This window comes from Poecile atricapillus, chromosome W (genome assembly GCF_030490865.1).
Source record: "Poecile atricapillus isolate bPoeAtr1 chromosome W, bPoeAtr1.hap1, whole genome shotgun sequence".
Lineage (NCBI taxonomy): Eukaryota > Metazoa > Chordata > Aves > Passeriformes > Paridae > Poecile > Poecile atricapillus.
In genome coordinates, this window is record NC_081288.1 from 64,195,340 (window position 1) to 64,218,075 (window position 22,736).

General features: G+C 43.8%; 1 protein-coding gene across 1 annotated transcript in view; it reads right to left on the bottom strand.

Moving 5' to 3' along the window:
* LOC131592107 (E3 ubiquitin-protein ligase RNF38-like) overlaps nucleotides 1–22,736 on the bottom strand; it is a 239,915-nt gene that overhangs the window by 152,568 nt on the left and 64,611 nt on the right. The window contains exon 3 of the mRNA XM_058863381.1: nucleotides 18,069–18,236. Within this exon, the coding sequence (XP_058719364.1) occupies nucleotides 18,069–18,236 (168 nt within the window). The remainder of the gene's footprint in view (nucleotides 1–18,068; nucleotides 18,237–22,736) is intronic.

Consider the following 22,736-nt stretch of genomic DNA (forward strand, 5'->3'; position numbering starts at 1 on the left):
ACTCTATTCAGCAGCTCAAACCACCAGCAACCCGAGGAAGCCTGGGACTCGATCTGGCAGCATCAATAGATGTCACACTCATCGACACCAGTGTCCGCAAAATCCCAACTGGAGTCACAGGCCCCGTTTATTCTGCTACCAGTGCGCTTGGTGCTTTGTTGATTGGGAGATCATCTGCTGGAATGGCGGGACTTATTGTTCTCCCAGGAGTCATCGATGCTGACTACACGGGTGAAATCTAAGTGTGTGCCTACACTCTAGCTCCTCCACTTACAATCAAAAAGGGAACAAGAATTGCTCAACTGGTGTTGCTTCAAAAGGTGGCAACTGAGAAAGACATTTTTCGAAGTGCTCCGAGCTGTCTGAGAACATCTCGACCAACGAGCCCTCCAAGGGTTCCAGGCAAAGGCATGACGTATGGACATAAGGTGGCGGTCTGTCCTTCAGGAAATCAAAACTGGACCGGGTGTACACTTCTCAGCGACCCCCAAGCCCCAATTACCCTTTTGGCAGATCAAAAGAGCTGTCTCATTTATCTAGGGAAGAAACTGCTTTCAACACTGGCAGACAGAAGATTGCCAGATGTGCCTTTGGGACTTTTGATTTGTAACCACTCTGTTGCACCATGTGCCATCCTATTTCAGTGGCCTGCTTGGCAAAAAGAGAAAGGGGGAGAAGGCCCACCTAAGAGCCGTTGGGGTGCCAAGCAGCCTGCCAAGAAGCCAATGTTAGTGCAATTAGCGAGGAAAAGTGCAGAGCCTCTAGCGATCCTTGAGTGGATTTTCACACCATATACGCCACCAATGAGTATCTGGCAGAGGACAGAAGCAATTGCTTATCTCATCAAAAAGGCGAGAACACGAATAGTGGAGACTAGTGGTGCTGAACCGGAACATATCAGTCTACCAATAACAACAGAGAATCTTGAGTGGATGCTGAGACACTCAGAACCAATTCAATTAGCGCTGCTCAACTACCCAGGAACTGTACACAACAAGCAACCTAGCGACCCATGCCTGCAGATTATCTTAAAACAGCGGTGGTTGCAACAGCCCAAAGTTGTGAAGCAGCCAGTGAAAGGCCTTACAGTGTATACGGATGCAGGAAGTCGGCGGAGGAAGGCAGCCTGTCTTTGGCAAGAAGACTCGAACTGGAGAAGTAAAGTTATAGATGGAGATGCGCACGACTCACTGCAGACATTAGAACTTACAGCCGTCGCATGGGCACTGTCTCATTGGCGAGACAGTAAGCTAAACATTGTATCAGATTCATTGTACGTGGTAGGAGTGGTACAACGCATTGAAGACGCTCTCATCAAACCACCAGATAATAAGCGATTGTGTCAACTATTTTTTCAAATCAAAAGAGCTATAGAGGACAGAAATGAGCCCTGTTGCATCATTCACATCCGCAGTCATCAAACAGAATTAGGTCTCGGAGAAGGCAATGCAAAAGCTGACACGCTTGTCAGTCCTGTTGTAGCAGCACCAAGAGACTCTTTCGCAGCTGCAAGAGAGAGTCATGCTCTCTTTCATCAAGCCGCAAAAGCCTTACAGAGACAATTTAACATCAGCTTAACAGATGCACAAGGCATTGTAAAATCCTGTCCACAATGCAGTCAATATGGAACCACTCTAGGCTTAGGCGTTAACCCTAGGGGTCTTCAAGCCTGTGAGATTTGGCAAATGGATGTAACACATGTGCCTGAATTTGGTCGCCTCAAATACGTACATGTTACAGTAGATACCTTTTCAAAAATGGTTTGGGCCACTGCACAAGTAGGGGAAAAAAGCATACATGTAATTCGACATTTAGTAGCATGCTTTGCCGTAATGGGGGTTCCGAAAGAAATAAAAACAGATAATGGGCCTGCATATGTAGGAACACGAGTTTCTCGCTTCTTACAAAAATGGGGAGTCAAACATGTAACCGGAATTCCCCATGTGTCATCTGGACAAGCCATTGTAGAGAGAGCCCATAGGACCCTAAAAGAGTACTTGAATAAGCAAAAAACACCAGAACAGTTAGACCCTACCATTCGATTGCAGCAAGTGTTATTCACTCTAAATTTCCTCAGTTTAGTTGGAGATTTAGAGCAGCCCCCAGTGGTCATTCACAATAGTCAAGTAAAGATGCAAGCTACCCCAGAAGTTAAGTTATATTACAAAAACCCAAAAACAGGTATCTGGGAGGGACCAAGTCCATTGCTATTTAATGGGCGTGGTTACAGTTGTGTCTCCACAGATACTGGACCGCTGTGGATGCCTAGCTGATGGACCAAACCAGCCACGAAGGATCTGAGGAACAATCAGAACGTTGATGCCCTCAGTCAATCTCTGATCGGCTGTCAGCTGACACCACGAGAACAACAAACGTTTCAGGACTGAACTGTGTCAAACCATAGTCTGTTCGTGAGAAATTCCTGTGAAGATCTGAAAAGAGTGCAGAGACTCTATCTAATTGTGCACAAAACAAATTTTAGTTGTGTGTTTACCCTTTTGCAAATTGCTTTCACGCTCAGATTATATATATACCAAAGCACGTGTGTTAAAGTAGATAGATAAGAGTTAAGATAAGAGGTTTAGTGTGTGTAGCAATTATTAAACTAGTATAAGGTATAAGCATTCCCCCTTCAAGAGCTAGCGTAAGCATCTTTGAAAGTTCACTTAGCGATCAAAGTTTGCAAACATGACGCCACTTGCATGGGACAAACTGCTTATAGTAATTGTGCTGTGTGTAACCCCAACCAGCTGTCTGCTGACTGATATCCAAAAGCGACAAAACATATGGGTCACCTTAGCACACCTGACTGGTCAGAAATCAATGTGTTTGAGCCTAGCTACCCCTGGAGATCCTTTTTGCACCTGTCTCGTGGGAGTCCCTGAATGGGATCCTCCAGCCTTTAAAGGTTTAGTTAGCAACGAGACTCGACTAAATCGATCGATAATGCTGCAGGAGTGCAACCGCACCATTGGCCTTACATCTAGGCAACTTGAAGCCTGCTGGCAAGCGAAAATTATTGAGGTTCTCAATGTTACCATGAGACCCCCAGAAGAGTTAGATCTGCTAGGTTCTACCAATACCTCAGGTGGATGGATAATATTTGAGCCCCCAACAAACGACCATCTTGATAAAGCAACACGGGGCTGGGCTACAGTTAACCCCATAGTTGATCTCGTTACTGCCACTGAGAGTAAAGCCTTTTACTCGTGATGCAATCTCACAGGACAATTACCAAAGCGCTTACCTAGTTCCATCTTCCTAGTCTGTGGGGATAGGGCATGGAATGGAATTCCTGCTAGTCCACATGGAGGGCCATGTTATCTTGGGAAACTTACCTTGTTCCACCAAAGCTTACATCAATTGATGAGTGTGGCTGACAAAATGAAAACCAATAGACGGTCCAAGCGAAGCTTAAATGAGTTACAATGTGATGACGTTAGAAACCCAGACTTTTGGAATCGCGGTATAATCTGGGCAACCTCCTTCTTCATTCCAGGAGCAGCTGCTGCCAAAAGTCTGGCCACCCTAAAAAGGCTCACTTGCTGGACTAGGAAAGAATTAAATTTAACATCCACAATGTTAAGTGAGCTTTCAGCCGATGTGAGTAGCGTACATCATGCAGTATTACAAAACCGAGCTGCAATTGACTTTTTGCTCCTAGCGCAAGGACATGGTTGTGAAGAGTTTGAAGGCATGTGCTGCTTAAATCTTACTGACCGTTCAGTTTCCATCCATAAGCAGCTACGCCAGCTACAAGATGGGTTACATGCCCTAAAAGAAGACAGTAACCCCATTGAGAGTTGGTTCGCCAGCTGGGGCATTACTGGGTGGTTGAAGTCTCTTGTGCTAGAGGGGGGACGAATGCTATTCATTGGGATAATGGTGATATTGCTAGTGAGTTGTATGTTATCCTGTGTTCGTAGAAGTGTAGTACAAGCTGCATCCAAGGCCTGGTTTGTGCAAAAAGGAAACGGGGGAATTATAGAGAGTTTTTTAGCAGATGGGGGACATGATATATTGGTAAAAGCCTGTCTGCACAAACCAGCCTCTGGGTTAAGCCGCAATATTAAAGGCTAAAATCCTTGAAACTTGCCTGTAGAAAGTAAAACAATGTTCCTGTGTACCAAGACAAGAATGTAAACCTGTGTGTACTAACCAATAGTAGCTCGCTCTGCCTGCAAACCCTGTAAAACCCTATAAAAGGTGTGCTAAAGATAGAAATAAACGGCATTCACAATTACTTCTGTGAAGACTGGTGAACAGCTCGGGGGTCTTTCAAGATGCACCCTGTGGGAGAATACAATGCTTATTCTTCAAAAAACACTGGCCTACAAAACTGCACAATGCTTATTCTGTAGGAAGAAGAACTGGAAAACATCCAGCCCAGTTGTGCTAACTTTTACCAGTTCACCAAGTGGTCAGGTATGACTTTGGGGTCATCGACCACTAAGGACCACCAAAGAGACCCCTAGAACAGAAGAACACATGCTTAAAGGGGAGGGAAAATATGTTAATGATTTAAGGGAAATAATTATCATATGTGTGTTTATTCCAGAAAAATCAAGAAATATGAATGTGAAATATAGTATATAAAAAGGAGTTTTTTCTGTACTCATCATGCACCATAATTTGGAGGAGATATTCCCTTGTGCATCTGGCCAAATAAAGAATGCCTGTTTATTAATGTTTCATTTGTGTTAAGGAGATCTTATCTTTACTGATTTTTGGTAGCACACCACCTCTACTAAGAAGTTTTTATCCTTGTCCACCCCCCACAACATCCTTCAGAAGCCTCCTGGAATGTTTGTGTCCCATTTTTAACCTTCCAGCAGATTTCAGGAAGTTTCAAGTCCCTCAAAAAAACCAGCGTCTATAATCTGAAGATTTCCTCAGGTTGTTTAAAGAAGGTCTTGTCCCCTTCTTCACACTGATCAGATGGTCTGTAAGAAACATCATGATATCACCCCTTACTAGTCTCTTCTCTGTTTGTGATTCACAAGCTGTCAGACAGCTTGTCACCTACTCAGTAGAAGACCTCTATATGCTTGAGTTACTCCTTCATGTTAGGGGCAATACTCTCTTCTTTCTTGTCTGTCTTTCATAAAGAGCTGTTAGCTGAAGCTGTACCATTTTATAAGACCATTTCCAGGTAAAAACTCCAGCTGAGATTCTTAATAGTACTTAATGAACTTTAAAAGTCTTTTCCTGTAAGCATCTGAATGTATGTAAGCTAGTTGATAATGGATAGGAGACCAGATCAGAAACCTGTTGCTATATTTTATATATTAGTAAAGGCCTGTATGCACAAACCAGCCTTTGAACTAAGTCGTGATATTAAAGGCTAAAATCCTTGAAACCTGCCTGTAGAAAGTAAAACAATGTTCCTGTGTACCAAGACAAGAATGTAAACCTGTGTGTACCAGCCAATAGTAGCTTGCTTTGCCCGCGGACCCTGTAGAACCCTATAAAAGTGTGCTAAAGATAGAAATAAACAGCATTCACAATTACTTCTGTGAAGACTGGTGAACAGCTCGAGGGTCTTTCAATATCTGGCGCTCCAACCAGAGACACCCCTGCGGGCAGAGGGGCTTTGGAGTCAGCGGAGTGGATCTGGGCATTAATCGTCGCGGGCTTGGATCGGCACCAGATAGGCAGCCTGAGCGCGGTGAGACGCGGTGTGGTAGGACGTGGAAAGTCAGGCTGCTGGGGGGGGCCCAGGTAGGCAAGAGCGTGATAGAAGGCTTGCAACCTTCCGCCTTGCGGGTTGCCGTCGGCATGGAGACAGAGTTTGCGGCGGCGAAAAAACTGCTTCTTAGCATCCTCGTTAAACGAGGGGAAGCAGCCCAGGAAAGGGACCTGGATATGCTCATTATATGGGCTAATTGTCATGAGCATTTGCAGTGCTCACTGCTTTTTGCGGTACAAGAACGGACTGATATATCGGCTCTGATGTGAGAAACGGCAATTACAGAAAAGAGCAAGGACACTGTGTTTCTCGGTCGAACTTGGCAGATTGTAATTAATACCTTAAGAAACAGAAAAGTGAGATATGCTGAAGCTGTGAGCCCTGTAATTCTACCTGCGTCACAGCGGCAGATGCCTTTACCTCCCACTGCTGGGCAAGTACTCCTATCTATGCTGCCCATGGAGAGAGGGAGGGAGAGTTAGGGAGAAGAAAATAATGAGAAAAAAAGTTCCACAGCGAACGCTGAAACAACGAACAGAATCTGTTCAGTTATGGCAGGATGTGATACATCCAGAACTATTTGCTTCATTTTTGGAGTCACTTTTAGCACTACAACCTTATTTAAGTTCCATCTTTACCACCCTGGAAGAAAAGAAGCCGGATTTGGACTGGTTTCCACCCGAACCAGGGGGAAATGAGGGAGCGAGGTGGGTGCAGAGAACAAAGGCACCCTGGGGGTAGAAGCAGCGCAAGAAAAGTTCCAAGGCCACTCTGAACAATTACAGAAACAACTGAGCAGAAACAGGTGGCTCAGACAGCTTCAAAGAGAGACAAACTAGTCAAAAAATCTCAAACTATATGGTATCTAGTTCAAAATTCATCCTTGTAATTAGAAGCCAATAAACCGCAATGATCGCCGTTGTTAGCACCTGGCCGTGAGAGACTTTTTGTGTAAAATCGCCTGCTTTTGCAAAATCGTGCCCTTTTTTCCTCTATCGGCAAACAACAAGAGAGATTGAGAGAAAAAACTGCATTTGTTAAAGTTAACTTTGTGAGGTTTTTTTTTCTTTCTCTCCGCTTTTCCTCGCTGCGAGAGTATGTGGAGAATGTGAAGAAAGATAAGAGCAGAGCTGCAGCAGCGGCGGGGCGGGCGGTTGACCCCCCGCTCCCTCTCTCGGGGGGGGCACTGGGATGGTGCCTGGTTTGTTGCAGGGTCGTGATTTACTGGGTTTTCAAAATGTTTTTATATACCATTGTAGAGTTAATTTTGTGTTTTAAGTAATTATGAGTTTATGCAATTGCAGTTTTTAGGATTTTACTACAGAAATTATTGTGGTTCTTTAAAAGTTAAGGAAAAAAAAAAAAAAGGGGGGGGGAAAAAGTGCTTAACAGAAGTTGCCTTGCAATAATTGGTCTTAGAACCTAAGGTTAAAATATGGTGTGATTCACAACTTCTAGGAAAACCTTCTTCCAATTAATGTTATCTACAGAAGAGATTTGTGGTTTAAAAAATAATTAGTTAAGAGAACTTTACTGTACAAGACAAAGTTAAGTTAAAGTATATATTATCTATTTGCTTGTTTTTTCCACAATTTTAATAAGGTAATTTTAATGTGAGTCCTTTTGTTATATAAAACACATATAACTGCATATATACCAATTTGGATTTTGGGTTTTAGTTTAAGAACTGGGCTTAATGTTTTTGAAAAGTGCTACAAAAGCTGGATGGCAACTTGCCAAATCCCACGTTGTTGTGGTGGTTTTTCTCCAGAAAAACTGCACTTTAACATCCTAACCAATTTAAGCATATACTAGGCAAATTTCTACTATGAATAAGTATTTTTAGTAACATTTGCAGTTACTGTGAGTTATTCTCAAAGCTAGATGACATAGAATTGTGATGTGTTTGCTACATTTTTATAATCTTTATAGTGAATCCATGTTATTGTTATATTGTGTTTAAAAGGCATATATTAAAGTTTTAGTTGCCTTTTTGTAGTAACAGAATAAGATTAAGTTATGTTTTCATTTAATATAGATTAAGTGCTAATAGAATTAAGGATAGTCAAGTTTTATAATGTTTAAGCTTGAATGCTTTTAAGTTTTCTAACTTAGATATTCTTTTAAAGTTAAGTTTATTATTTCCTTTTGTCATATGTAATTATTGTTGGGTTTAGATACTGTTTAATTTAAATTGTTTTATGTTTTCTTGGAGACACTTGTTTAAACTGCAAAGTATAGTTGTTTTCCTAGAGTGAAGAGGACGGCCACAGCTGAGACAGCTGTGATGGAACACTGGTGAACACCGGCTTGTGAATAAAATTTTCTTATTTTTCAGTGTTTCCAGAATTTCAAGAAGATGTGCCATTGCTGAGGATCAGCTGCCATAGGAGAGGCTTCAGATTAAACCAACTGCTGCATGGTTTAATTGGTCTGGTACCTGAGGCTCCTGATCATTTGCTTTGTACAAATGCATTTTAACAGTTTGCTATGCTGTAAGCATCTCATAGCTGCTACTATTGAGAACCTTGTTCTAGAAATGAGTTAAGAGGCATCTTTCCAGTTTAAAGCCTAGGCCCTGGCCAAGCCTTGACTTTACCTGGATGGAATGTTTGCCAACAGATCCAGATATTTTCTGTCCCAAATCAGTATTTGAGTCACTTTTTGACTCAGCAATTTGACCCTATTAATATGACAGCTGGATCAATTTTGAAGTGGGCTTGGAGAATCATTTTCCGGAGGTGATGATCCAATCCTTCACTGATTTTTTTTGTTTCTGTTTGTTTGCTAACTATGGGATGCTGGTGCAGTGTTTTAGTAATTAATAGAAGTTTTATATTATATACCCTATTAATAATGTTTAAGATTTAATTGATTTTTAACTAGTATAAGTTCTTATTAATTGTGTATATGGTTTTGTGTTGTTGTTGATGTTTATGACAGAAGTACATCTCATTTTTATTTTTTTTAAGAAAACGGGGGAGATTGATGCCCTAAAAGCATTTAATTAGTGTAATTCATTAACTTCAAGGAGAGAAGTGTCTGTGTTTTGTTGGCAGGTTCAAAAAGGTCACCTGTCCATCTGACCAGACTGTGTGCCTCTGAACATGTGAGATCCAGTGAACAGAGATGTCATCACACAGCCTTGGTGCTCCAGACATGGATCAGAAGTGGACCTGTCAGGACACAGTTGTTTCTGAACACTATACAGACAGTTGCCAACAGAAATTCTATGTTGTTATTATGATGTTGTGTCTCTACCAATTTTTCAGGTATCCTTTGTTTTAAGATTTAGAAGGATCTGAAGAACAACTTGAACATCAAAGCCCTCAGTCACCGATCAGCTGCCAGCTGACATCACGAGAGCAGTGAACGTTCCAGGACTGAATCGTGCTGGAGAAATTCTCTAGAAGAGCTAAGAAGAGACTCCATTTAACTGTATATAAAGCAAACTGTAGTTATGTGTTTACCCTTTCAGCAAATTGCTTTCACGCTTAGACTACATATATACCAGAGCACCTGTGTTAAAAGTAGTTAGATAATAGTTTAAGTGTTTAGCTTGTATAGTAATTGTTATGTTAGTATAAAGTATAAGCATTCCCTCTTCAAGAGGTAGTGTAAGCATCTTTGAAAGTTCATTTAACGATTGAAGTTCTAGCTGTGAGTTTGCAAATATGGTGTCATTTACATGGTAAAATGCTTATGGTAATTGTGTTGTGTATATGTTGTGGTGCATCTAAAAATCTTGGTACCTCCCAAGGGTAAAACTCACCTCTGGTTTGTGTAATGTTAGTTCCTACCTGAGAACCCTCTTTCCCTTCCCCCTTCCCATTGGCTGTGACCTTCCTGCATCCCCTAATCACCCCTGCCCCCTGGTATAAGAGATAAGACCCTGAGCATTTCGGTCTCTCTCTTGCCCCGGGTGGAACACAGACAATAAACCCGGGATTATTCCAGCAAGTTTGAGCCTCCTGTGTCTAGATACTTTGAGTCCGTGTTGTATCCACTCCAGGACCCCCTCCACCGCCTGTGCCTTAAGACGAGCAGGCTCGCACCACGGGGGGTGGGACAGAGGGGTCCCACCGAGGAGAAGGATAGCGACAGAGTGGCGCCCAAACGGGGGATGCACAAGCCCACGTAAAGGCTTATCGGAGCCAGGGTGAGCCGTTCTTTGGAGACTTTGGATGCAGTTTAAAACAGCAAAAAAAGTTTCCGAAAAGGAGTCGAAAATCCTCCAGCACCAGAGGACCGATTCCAGGGCAACAAGTGTCTTTCCACTGCCAGAAAACGACAGAAAAAGGTAAGATTGAACTCCGACACCGGGCTGGGAGGGGTGGAGAGTGAAACAGACCCCGGGGGTCTGTGTAACTCCTTCCCAGCGGCAGCAGCCCCGAGCGTGTGGGGCTCCCCCAGCCGTGGGCAGAGACGGGGTGGGGGGGAGAGGGATTCTCCCCGCTGCCTGTATAGTGCGAGTTCAATTGTAAATCCTTTTGGTGCGACTTTGTTTTCTGTGGTAGGGAAAATAGACAGATTGTGTGCAGAGCTGCTGTGACCTCCAAAATGGGAGCCCGGCTATGCACACAAGAAAGGAGTCATACACAAAAAATACAGACATTTTTAAGAACCACAAATGTAAAAATTTCAAAACATAAGATAAAACAGTTTGTATCATATTTGACTCAGCAAAGTGAACAGATCGAATTGTTGAAATTAGATTCAGTAACTGCCTGGGATAAAATTGGAAATTTATTAACCTTAAAAATAGAAGGAGGAGACAAATTGGCCCTAAAATTCCTCCCGGTTTTTCTTTTAATTCGAAAAGAATTAGTTAACAGAGAAATAAAAACGGAAGACAAACAAGCACCACAGTATCCATCTAACTTCCCTAACTTTTCCCCCAAAACCTCTATTCCCCCAATAGAAAAGATACCCGAGACAAACAATACAAGTTCTAGTCCGGTGTGTCTCTCTCAGTCACCCAGTCCTGCCTCACAAGCCGTCAAGGCTCCCTCCCTATACCCTGTCAGTGTTACAGAAAATGTATCTTCCTCTCCCCACATGGCAGAGAGCCAAAATGGCACTTGCCACGTGTTACCTGGCCACATGGTGAATCCCTGTGTGTGTCCCCTTTCTCCTACCCATGATCCCTCCCAGCCCTGCTTGGCCCCACCCTATGACCCTGCCCCCCGAAGCTGTAACCCTACCCCCTATCCCTCCGGCTCCTGTCCCATGGGGAGGAGGGGCGGGGAGGGAGGGAGTTACACCCCTTGCTCCTGCAGAGGGGCAGGGGGAGGGGTGTCCCGGCCCTGCCCCGCGATGGGGGGATGCCAGCCTGCCGGGCCTGAAGGGGGGGAGCACGGACCCCCTCCCAGCTCCAGCGGGGGTGGGGCTGGGTCCCTCCACAAGCCCGATGAGGGAATGGGAACCCCGGGACGCGGCGGGGGCGGATCCGGACCCCCGGAACCCGGCGTGAGGGGAGGCTGCCCCCTGCCTGGTTCCTGCGGGGAAACAGGCACCCCGGAGCCCGGCGTGAGGGGAGTTGGACCCCCGGAGCCTGGTGGGGGCGGGGGCGGAGCCCCGGAGCCCGGCGTGGGGGGATTTAGACCCCCGGAGCCCGGCGGGGGCGGAGGCGGAGCCCCGGGGCCTGGTGGGCAGGGGGGCGGCCCCCCGCCCGGCTCCTGCGGGGAAGGAGCTGTGTCTCTCCACAGGTGTGGGGAAGGAACAGGCACCCCGGAGCCCGGCGGGGGCGAGCAAAGAAGCCCAGGGAATGGCACCCCTGGAGAAAATGAAGTTATAGTAACAGCAGCCCCTGTTGTATACAATCACAACAGAGGAGCAATGAGATTACAACATCAGCCTTTCAATTACCAAGTAATCAAAGATATTTGTAAAATTAAAAATGATTTTGGTCGTGATAGTGAAGTCTTAAGGGGAATGATAAGAACTATATTGAAATCACTGGATTTAATTCCTGCAGATATTAAAAATTTATTTCGGTGTTTGCTAACTCCCTCTGAATATGATCTTTGGGAAAGTTTATAGAAAAGATCGTTAACAAAACTCCTAGCTGAACTCAAACAAAGTAATCAAAATGCACATGATACAGAGAACAATGAAATCACTTTAGACCATTTATGTGGGGAGGGAAATTGGATTAACCCTGCCGATCAAGTGAGAATATTAACAAAGTTTGTTGCAGATAAAGTTTGTGATGTAGCTGAAAACATTTTTTACCAATTACCAACAGCTGATATTCAAGTCAATTATGTTAATATTAACCAGTTTCCATGTGAGAGTTTCTTACAGTTTGTAGATCGTCTGAGACTACAGATACAGAGACAAGTTAAAGAACCAGTGGCCCAGATGGAACTGCTTAAAGAAATAGCCCAAAGAAATGCCAACGAGGCTTGTCGTCAAGTAATTCTGAGTCTACCTATTAATCCTCCACCCACCATAGCAGATATGATTGAAGCGTGTGCCCAGAAAGCAGACTTGTACAGTGTACACGACAAGAAACCGGGCAACCCAGAGACAGTGGCAGCAGTGACAACAGGAATGAACAAACCACAGATGCCACCAGGACAGCTACAGCACATCATCTGTTTCCAGTGCAAGAGGCCAGGACATTTTGCAAGGAACTGTCCTCAAACCCAGCAACAAGGGAAACAGCAGAAAAAGGACTCTGTTTTAATGGGAAAAGGGGAGGAAAGGGAGCGGTGTGGGAGACTGCAGAAATATAATTGTGAGGAATGTTTGCCTAATAAGGTCTGGCAACCACAAAAGCGATTCAGACTTGTAACTTCTAAAGCTTTTTGTTTCAGATCTGACCGCTGGGCTGTTGTTGAAGTAGATTTGCAGGAAAATTCACAAGACCTGGCTGGACTGGATAGTAGGTATTTTGTTATTGGAGACACAGCACACACACCAATAGAGATTGAGGTGGCTCCCATGACAATTATGGGAGACCTAACACATCTCAGTCTCTTAGCTAGGTGCCCTCAACCACCTTTCTATATAGACAAAGGGCAGGTAATAGCCCAGGTGATCCCTGTTCCAACAGAAGTCCCAGTAGATGACAGAGCACCGGGAGTCTACTGGGCAGAAGTTGTAGGTGAAGATAAGCCCATTATGGGGTGTAATCTAACACATAAATCAGAACATCTCCATGTAGAAGGGTTAATTGATACTGGAGCAGATGTGACCATCATACCGGAGAAGGTGTGGCCCTCACATTGGGAATTACAACCGGTGGCAGGAAAAATACAGGGTGTTGGAGGAATGAAACTGGCAAAAGTTGCTAAAGATATCGTCCAGATCGAAGGTCCGAACGGTAGAATAGCTAGTGTCCGACCTTTTGTCATTGACTACAAGTGTCCCTTGTGGGGGAGAGATACCATGTCGCAATGGGGGGTAAAATTAACAATTCCTGAGACACCTCAGGATTTTTGATAGAGGCCACTGCAGAGCGTCCAGTCCAAAAGTTATCTTGGCTAGATAATGATCCAATTTGGGTGAATCAGTGGCCTCTCAGCAAACAAAAACTTGGGGCGCTAGAAAAATTAGTAGAAGAAGAATTGGCTAAAGGACACATAGTAGAAACAACCAGCCCTTGGAATTCCCCGGTGTTTGTAATAAAAAAGCCAGGGAAAGACAAATGGCGTCTCCTTCAAGATTTAAGAGAAATAAACAAAAAAATACAAGATATGGGATCTCTCCAACCAGGAATGCCATCTCCCACCATGCTACCACAGAATTGGCTACTAGCAGTAATTGATATTAAAGATTGTTTTTTTCAAATTCCCCTGCACCCAGAGGATGCACCAAGGTTTGCCTTTTCCATTCCTACAATTAACAGGGAAGCTCCAATGAAACGGTACCACTGGACTGTATTACCTCAGGGGATGAAAGCCAGCCCCTTCATCTGCCAGTGGTATGTGGGGTCATTGCTGTCCTCAGTGCGTGCTGAAAAGAGAGAAGCTATCATTTTGCATTACATAGATGATATTTTAATTTGCTGTCCCAATAACAACATACTGAAAGATACCCTTGACCTAGTGGTTAAAGTTTTAACCTCTGCTGGATTTCAGTTGCAGGAAGACAAAGTTCAAAGGATGCCACCTTGGAAATACCTGGGCCTGAAAATTACTGCACGGACTGTTGTTCCACAAAAATTGGAAATTATTGGTAATCCTAAAACTCTAACAGATCTCCATTCTCTATGTGGGTCACTAAACTGGGTCAGACCATGGCTAGGTCTCACAAATGAGGACCTGAGCCCCCTGCTCAATTTATTGAAAGGGGAGAGAGAGTTACTGTCTCCCAGGGAGCTGACTCCAGAAGCAAAAACTGTAATTGAAAAGGCACAAAAGGTCTTGACAGAAAGACAGGCACACCGCTTCAAACCTGAGCTGCCTTTCAAATTTATTGTCCTGGGGAAGTTACCACACCTACATGGGTTAATATTCCAATGGGCTGAGGGGCAGAGAGATGCACTCTTAATCATAGAGTGGGTCTTCCTCTCTCATCAAAGGCCCAAAACTATCACCAAGCCACAAGAGCTGATGGCTCAGCTGATTCAAAAGGCCAGGGTAAGGCTGCGAGAACTAGCAGGTTGTGACTTTATGTGTATTCACCTCCCAGTCAGGCTCTCTGGAGAAAGCAAACATTCCCCTGAGAGACTGACCAAAGAGATGTTTGAGCATCTGCTGCAGAGCAATGCTAACCTCCAGTTAGCTCTGGACAGCTATAGTGGGCAGATTTCAGTTAATGCACCATCACACAAATTGTTTCATGAGGAATTCCATCTCATTCCTCGTGAGAAAAGGAGCCGAAAAGCCACTCAAGGCGCTCACAGTGTTCACTGATGCATCTGGGACATCCCACAAGTCGGTGATGACTTGGAGAAATCCACAGAATCAGCTTTGGGAAGCTGATGTTGAGTTTGTAGAGGGGTCACCCCAGATAGCTGAACTAGCTGCAGTCGTGAGAGCCTTTGAGAAATTTTCAGAACCAATTAATTTAGTTACTGACTCAGCCTACGTAGCAGGAGTGGTGTCCAGAGCGGAACAAGCAGTTCTCAGAGACATTGAGAACGAACATCTCTTTACATTGCTTTCAAAACTGATTTACTTGGTCTCGAATAGAGAACAACCTTTCTATGTAATGCATATAAGGGCGCATACACCGTTGCCAGGTGAAATTGCTGAGGGAAACTGGAGGGCTGATTCCCTTGCTGCCCCAGCGGAGAAGGTATGTCTCCCTGATGTGTTTCAGCAGGCAAAAATAAGTCACCAGCAATACCATCAAAATGTGCCAGGACTGATTCATCAGTTCCAGCTGACACGGGATCAGGCTAAAGGCATCGTGGCTACCTGTCCCAATTGTCAGCTCCAAGCAATGCCATCATTAGGCATCGGAGTTAATACCCGAGGCCTTAAGAGCTGTGAGGTGTGGCAAACAGATATCACTCACATCCCCAGTTTTGGCCGCCTTAAGTATGTACATGTGAGTATTGATACATACTCAGGAGCGGTGTATGCCTCTGCTCACGCAGGAGAAAAGTCTGTGCATGCTAAACAACATTTAGTACAGGCCTTTTCTGTATTGGGAATCCCTAAAGAAATTAAAACAGATAATGGCCCAGCGTATAAATCCAAGGAGTTCCTGGAATTTGTCCAGCAGTGGGGAGTGGAACATAAAACTGGCATCCCCCACTCCCCCACAGGTCAGGCTGTAATCGAGCGTACCCACCAGACGCTCAAACAAGTTCTAGCCAGGCAAGGCAGTGAAGCAGTGTGGATGTCTCCACAACAGAAACTCTGTAAAGCTCTGTTTACCATTAATTTCCTAAACTGCTCATTTGAAAACATGAATCCTCCTGTAACTCGGCATTTTAACAATGGTAGTCAGTTTAAATTGTCACAGCATCCACCAGTGTTTATCAGAGACCCTGAAACTTGGGAAACCAAGGGTCCTTATGAACTTGTCACCTGGGGGCGTGGTTACGTGTGTGTATCCACCCCCACAGGCCCCCGATGGATTCCTCAAAAATTTGTAAAACCTTTTGTTCCAAAGAATCCAGCACCAGCAAGAAAAAAGGAGAAGCAAGTGGCTGTTGCTTCCAAGAGAAGACGCCGCTGAAGAGAGCAAGAAGAAACCTCTCTAGCCTCTGACCTGCATACTTTGGCTGTGAATATGTTTTAAAAAAATTTCTGTTCCTTTTTTTCTTTTTGTAGAAATAACCTACCTCTTACTCAAATCCATGTTTTTCATTTTTATATAACAGAAAAGGGTGAGGTGTTGTGGTGCATCTAAAAATCTTGGTACCTCCCAAGGGTAAAACTCACCTCTGGTTTGTGTAATGTTAGTTCCTACCTGAGAACCCTCTTTCCCTTCCCCCTTCCCATTGGCTGTGACCTTCCTGCATCCCCTAATCACCCCTGCCCCCTGGTATAAGAGATAAGACCCTGAGCATTTCGGTCTCTCTCTTGCCCCGGGTGGAACACAGACAATAAACCCGGGATTATTCCAGCAAGTTTGAGCCTCCTGTGTCTAGATACTTTGAGTCCGTGTTGTATCCACTCCAGGACCCCCTCCACCGCCTGTGCCTTAAGACGAGCAGGCTCGCACCACGGGGGGTGGGACAGAGGGGTCCCACCGAGGAGAAGGATAGCGACATGTATAGTCCTGACCAACTGTCTGCTAACTAACATCCAAAAGTGACAGAACATATGGGTCACTCTGGCACATTGAACTGGCCAAAGGTCAATGTGTCTGAGCCTAGCCACCCCTGGAGATCCTTTCGCACCTGTCTCGTAGGAGTCCCTGAATGGGATCCTCCAGCATTTAAAGGTTTAATTAGTAATGAGACTCGACTGAATCGGTTGGCAATGTTGCAAGAGTGTAGTCTCATTGTTGGCTTCACATTAAGACAACTTGAAGCCTGTTGGCAAGCAAAAATTACCAAAGTTCTTAATGTTACCATAGAACCCTCAGAAGAATTAGATTTGTTATGTTCCACCAATACCTCAGGTGGATGGATAATGTTTGAGGCCCTGACAAAAAGTCATTCTAACAAAGTAATGCAGCACTGAGCTGCAGTCAACCCTATAGCTAATCTCATTACTACCATTGAAAGTAAAGCCTTTATTCGTGGTGCAATCTCACAGGACAATTACCAAAACGATCACCTAGTTCCATATTCCTAATCTGTGGAGATAGAGCATGGAATTAAATTCCTGCTAATCCACATAGAAGACCCTGTTATCTTAGGAAACTCACTTTGTTCCACCCAAGCTTACATCAATTGTTGAATATAGCTAGCAAAATGAAGAACATCAAACAGTCAAAGCGAAGCCTGAATGAATTAAGGCCTAGCAACTCTAAAAAGGCTCGCTTGTTAGACTAAGGAAGAATTGAACCTAACATCCACAATGTTAAGTGAGCTTTCAGCTGATGTGAGTAGTGTATATCATGCAGTACTATGAAATCAAGTTGCAATTGACCTTTTGCTCTTAGCACAAGGACATGGTTGTGGAGAGTTTGAAGGCATGTGCTGCTTGGATCTTACTGATCATTCAGCTTCCATCCATGAGCAACTACAACAGCTACAGGATGGGTTGCATGCCCTGAAAGAAGATAGTGATCCCATTGGAAGTTGGTTCGCCAGCTGGGGCATCACTAGATGGTTGAGGTCTCTTGTGCTAGAAGGGGGACGGACTTTACTTATAGTGTTAATTGAGATGACAGTCTAAGTTGTATGTTATCTTATCCAAAGCCTGGTTTGTGCAAAAAGAGAAAGGGGGAATTGTTGCTATATTTTATATATTAGTAAAGGCCTGTATGCACAAACCAGCCTTTGAACTAAGTCGTGATATTAAAGGCTAAAATCCTTGAAACCTGCCTGTAGAAAGTAAAACAATGTTCCTGTGTACCAAGACAAGAATGTAAACCTGTGTGTACCAGCCAATAGTAGCTTGTTTTGCCCGCGGACCCTGTAGAACCCTATAAAAGTGTGCTAAAGATAGAAATAAATTGGCATTCACAATTACTTCTGTGAAGACTGGTGAACAGCTCGGGGGTCTTTCAATAGAAACCAGCATCCTTTTTTTGTCAAAAATACATGAGAATATGGTATAATTCCATGAAAGGAGCAAGGAAACACAATGCAGTTACTAGTTCTAAAGCTTGCTCTATATATGTGTGTATAAATATAGATATACACAAACACACATACGGTATTATATATACCACTGATATTTACCCCAGGAAATAATAGTTTTTATTTTACATCAGGGAAGGCTGGATGAGCTGTGAAAGTCCAGGAATTCCACCTCTTAAGTTTAAGCCCAGTTGATATAACTAGGAGAACCATACTTACTGGAGGAGGCACACTACAGATAGGAAGGTGCTGTCCACTGAATACCACAGAACAACCTGGGACCTGCTGTGTGCTACAGGGTTGTATGTGCTGGGCTGTACAAAGTGGAATTCCATGTGGCGCCACCGTTGTCACTGTGTATGAGATGGGGACTGCGCCCTGATGGATCTGCAGCAAAAAACACATGTATGAAGTAAGCTGTTACAAGGGTTTTGAACAGTTATGGCATGACAGAAACAAATGCTTTCACATGACATAAGGAAAAAATATTTTTTACTCTGAAGATGTTAAAGAAGAAAAATACCCACAGTCCCTGTCCTTCACCAAAACTAACAAAAAAATTCTTCTCCCTGGAATATCACTCTTCAGCCAGTCCTTTAAGGACAAGGCCAGGAGGGGCCTCTCAAGATGTTAAGTCCTCTAAGGCACCATTAGAGACACTCAAAAGCATCTCAAATTCAGAAAAGCTGCCCCTCCGACACACTAAGGTTAGTTCATAGAGAAAATAAGCAGCAGTAACCACCATGCAAAAGCCAGCCAGAAAAAGGAAAGGGGGACCACATCCCTACTAGCAGTTAAATAATCTCCTCAACTTGTCCTTGCAGAGCAATTAAATGTTAACCCAGAGATTTATATTTTTGAAAAAAAAGAACTTCAGATAGATTTTCTTTCCTGTAAATAAGCCAATCTCTGAATGCCTACTCAGGGCAACACTCCAGGGATGTGTCTTAACATGAGCAAAAACAGTAGTTGAAATCAAAGATTAATAGTAGAGAACATCATGGATTACAGCTTTTTTTAGTTAGCAGTGTTCACTTAAAACTTGTTATAAATCCATATTGTGAAATTGGCTTTTCGCAAGTATTAAGATGAAAGTGTTATATGTTATATGCTTTTGCTATGTCTTTTTCTTTTTTCTCCTGTTAGCAAGTTTTAGGCATAGGTCAAGAAGAATTTTGGACATTAGGGCTATGTCCTGTCTGTACAAAGCAAGATAACCTCCAGTGGACAGATGATGGAACCCAGGCTGCTATCAACACTGACTGTCTGTAGAAGAAGGAACCCCAGCCCAAATAAAAAGATGATAAACAAGAAATTAAAACCAAATGCATGTGCTCTAAAAAAGCGGACCTGGGGGGTGGCTATGCAAACTAGTTCTTGGAAAAGTTTGAATATGCATTAAAGCCCTACAACAGAATGGGATAAAAGGAGTGTTCCAAAGACACCAGGTGTGCCCTTGGCAGAGAGCCAAGCACCCAGCCGTTTTAACCCTTTGCTTTATTATCTTTGTCTCCTAATTGTCTTTTTGTTTATATTAAACCTTTTAAAATTTATTAGGTGAGTGAACCTCATTTTTCGCATACTCAATCATCAGTCCAAGGGTTGAAAGTTCTTGGTACCCAGAAACTACTCAATTACTTGTCCTACATCAGTAATCTAGAAAAAATTGCAAAGAGTCATAAGTTGGCAATGTGGATCCAGAGGAAGCAATTATTTTGAAGAGCCTTCCATCACAAAGAACTAAAACTGAATTTACCTTTGTAAAATGAACAAGCAAGAACATACCATTAAAACCTATAGTGCTGCATGAGGTTGTCGTGACCCAAGTTCAGCACCCAGCACTTGGCCTTGTGTCTTGGAATGATTTTATGATGATACTCTATTCCTGATCATCTGCTTTATGCCCAGAAATGACTGCTGTAGCTTTAAGGTGGATCAGGGGGAGGGGCTGGAGCCTGGGAGCTCCTGCACCGGTTTTGTTCAAAGGCTGTCTTGGGAGTGTGCTGGGTGCAGCATGAACTGGAAGTTACTTTGTTGCTTTGCTACATTAGTTTTTTGCTAGCTTAAGCAAAAAGTTTCCTTTTTTTCCCCTTTCCCCTGGCCTGAAGGCTGCAGCAGCAATCCTTTCAGAGGCCTTTTCTTTTCTTTTTTCCTTTCCTTTCCTTTCCTTTCCTTTCCTTTCCTTTCCTTTCCTTTCCTTTCCTTTCCTTTCCTTTCCTTTCCTTTCCTTTCCTTTCCTTTCCTTTCCTTTCCTTTCCTTTCCTTTCCTTTCCTTTCCTTTCCTTTCCTTTCCTTTCCTTTCCTTTCCTTTCCTTTCCTTCTGTTTGGCAAAGTTTTCATCCAAATTCAGACAATCACCGAGATGGTCAACCAGCAGCATTCTGGAGCTGCCCCAGTCAGCCTGAAACCTCAAGAAAAGCTGAACCAACAGGAGAAAGGACACCAAAATCCAAAAGCTTTGTCTGCTGTGAGGAGACGAATGCCAGAGGTCAAAAGGTTCCCATCTGCTTTCACCGATCTGATGCATGAACTTCTTTTTCCCTTTCCCTGAGACAAAGGAGCGGGGCACCATTTTGCCTTCCCTGCCCTGTGGCCAGCCAGCACGTTTTTTCTTCCATGGGCATTTTGAGGTTTTTTGTTCTGCTGTGGGTGGGTGGGTGGGTGGGTGTATGTGTATGGAGGGGTAAGGTTCTGAAAGTTCACTATATAGCATTTATTCAATTTTTTTACCGTGCCCTACCAGCACCTTGTTTGTAAATAAACAAGTTGGTTGGATTTTTTCACTTCCACACACTGGTATTAATTTCTGTCATTGGCAGAAAAAAGGGATTACTGAAGCCCTTATCTTTGAGGAAAACACTCATTCTGGAGTGTTTTCTCCTAAATTTGTCTCTCAACCTAGACAACTTTTTGAGCCTCATGCAAATGACCTTGGCCCATCTATCCATCTTGTCCAGATCCCTCTTCAGAGCCTTCCTGCCCTCAAGCGGATCAACCCTTCCACCCACCTTGGTGTCATCTGCAAATCTACTGAGGGTGCACTTGATACCCTTGTCCAGTTTTGAAAGACCGCCAGCTTATTCACAACCCTTCACAGAAGTAAACGTGAACACCGTTTATTTCTATCTTTAGCACACCTTTTATAGGGTTCTACAGGGTCTGCGGGCTAAGCAAATTACTATTGGTTAATACACACAGGTTTACATTTTTTCTTCTACACACAAGGATATTGTTTTGCTTTACTCTCTCTTCTGCAGGAAGGTTTCAAGGACTTTAGCCTTTAATATCACGACTTATTTCAAAGACTGGTTTGTGCAGACAGACCTTTACTAATATATAAAATATATCAACAGTCCAGGTCATGTATAAAGACATTAAACAGGACTGGCCCCAGTACTGAGCCCTGAGGAACACCACTAGTGACTGGCTACCAACTGGATGCAACTCCATTTACCACCACTTTCTGGGTTCAGTTTCTTTCCTAGCAAAGAGTACACTCATCCAAGCAAGCCATGAGCAGCCAGTTTCTCCAGGAGAATGCTGTGGAAATGGTGTCAAAGGCTTTACTAAAGTCCAGGTAGACAACATCCATAGCCTTCCCCTCATCCATTAAGTGGGTCACCTTGTCATAGAAGGTTAGTCAAGCAGGACCTACCTTTCATAAACCCATGCTGGTGAGCCTGATCCCCTGGTTGTCTTGCACCTGTTGCATGATGGCACTCAAGATGATCTGCTCCATGACCTTCCCTGGCATTGACAGGCTTGTATTTCCCTGGATCCTCCTCCCAGCCCTTTTTGTAGATGAGCACCACATTTGCTAACCTCCAGTCTACTGTGGCATCCCAGGTTAGCCACGACTGCTAGCAAATTATTGAAAGTGGCTTAGTGAGCATTTCCACCAGCTCCCTCAGTACCCTTGGGTGCATCCCATCCTGCCCCATAGACTTGTGTGTGTCTAACTGGTGTAGCAGATCGCTGACCATTTCCCCTTTGATTATGGGGACTTCATTCTGCTCCCCATCCCTGTCTTCCAGCTCAGGGGATTGAGGGAAAGAAGGCATTAAGTACCTCAGCCTTTTCCTCATCCTTTGTCACAGTGTTCCCTTCACATCCAAAAAAGAATGGAGATTCTCCTTAGCCCTCTTTTTTCTGTGAATGTATTTATAGAAACTTATTTTTATTGCTTTTTATGGCAGTACCCAGATTAAGTTGTAGCTGGGCTTTGGCTTTCTCCCTGCATAACCTCATGACATACTCCTCCTGAGTTGTCTACCTCTTCAACCAAAGAGAAGCCAGAGCTGTCTGTTCAGCCAAGCTCTTCTTCAATGGCTCAACTTTTGACACATAGGTATGGCTTCTGCACTTTTAAGATCTTGAAAAATGTCCAGCCTTCATGAACTTCTTTGCCCTTCAAGACTGCCTCCCAAGGGACTCTGATAACCAGGCTCCTAAACAGGCTGAAATTTGCCTTCTGCATGTCCTTGGTAGCAGTTCACAGAATCACAGTCACAGAATAGTTTGGGTTAGAAGTGAGATCATCTAGTCCAACGTCCTTGCTAAAGCAAGTTCACCTAAAGCAAGATGTACAGTATGGTATCCAGGAGGGTTTAGAATATCTCCAGAGAAGGAAACTCCACAACCTTTCTTGAAAGCCTGTTCTAGTGCTCTGTCATCCTCAAAGTAAAGAAGCTTTCCCTCATATTCAGATGAACCTTACTGTGTTTCAGTTTGTGCCTGTTGCCTGTTGTCCTGTCTCTGAGCATCACTGAAAAGACTTTGGCTTCATCTTCTTGACACCCTCCCTTCAAATACTTATATGCATTGATATATGTCTTCTCAGTCTTCTCTTCTCTGAGTTAAACAGGCCCAGCTCTTACAGCCTTTCCT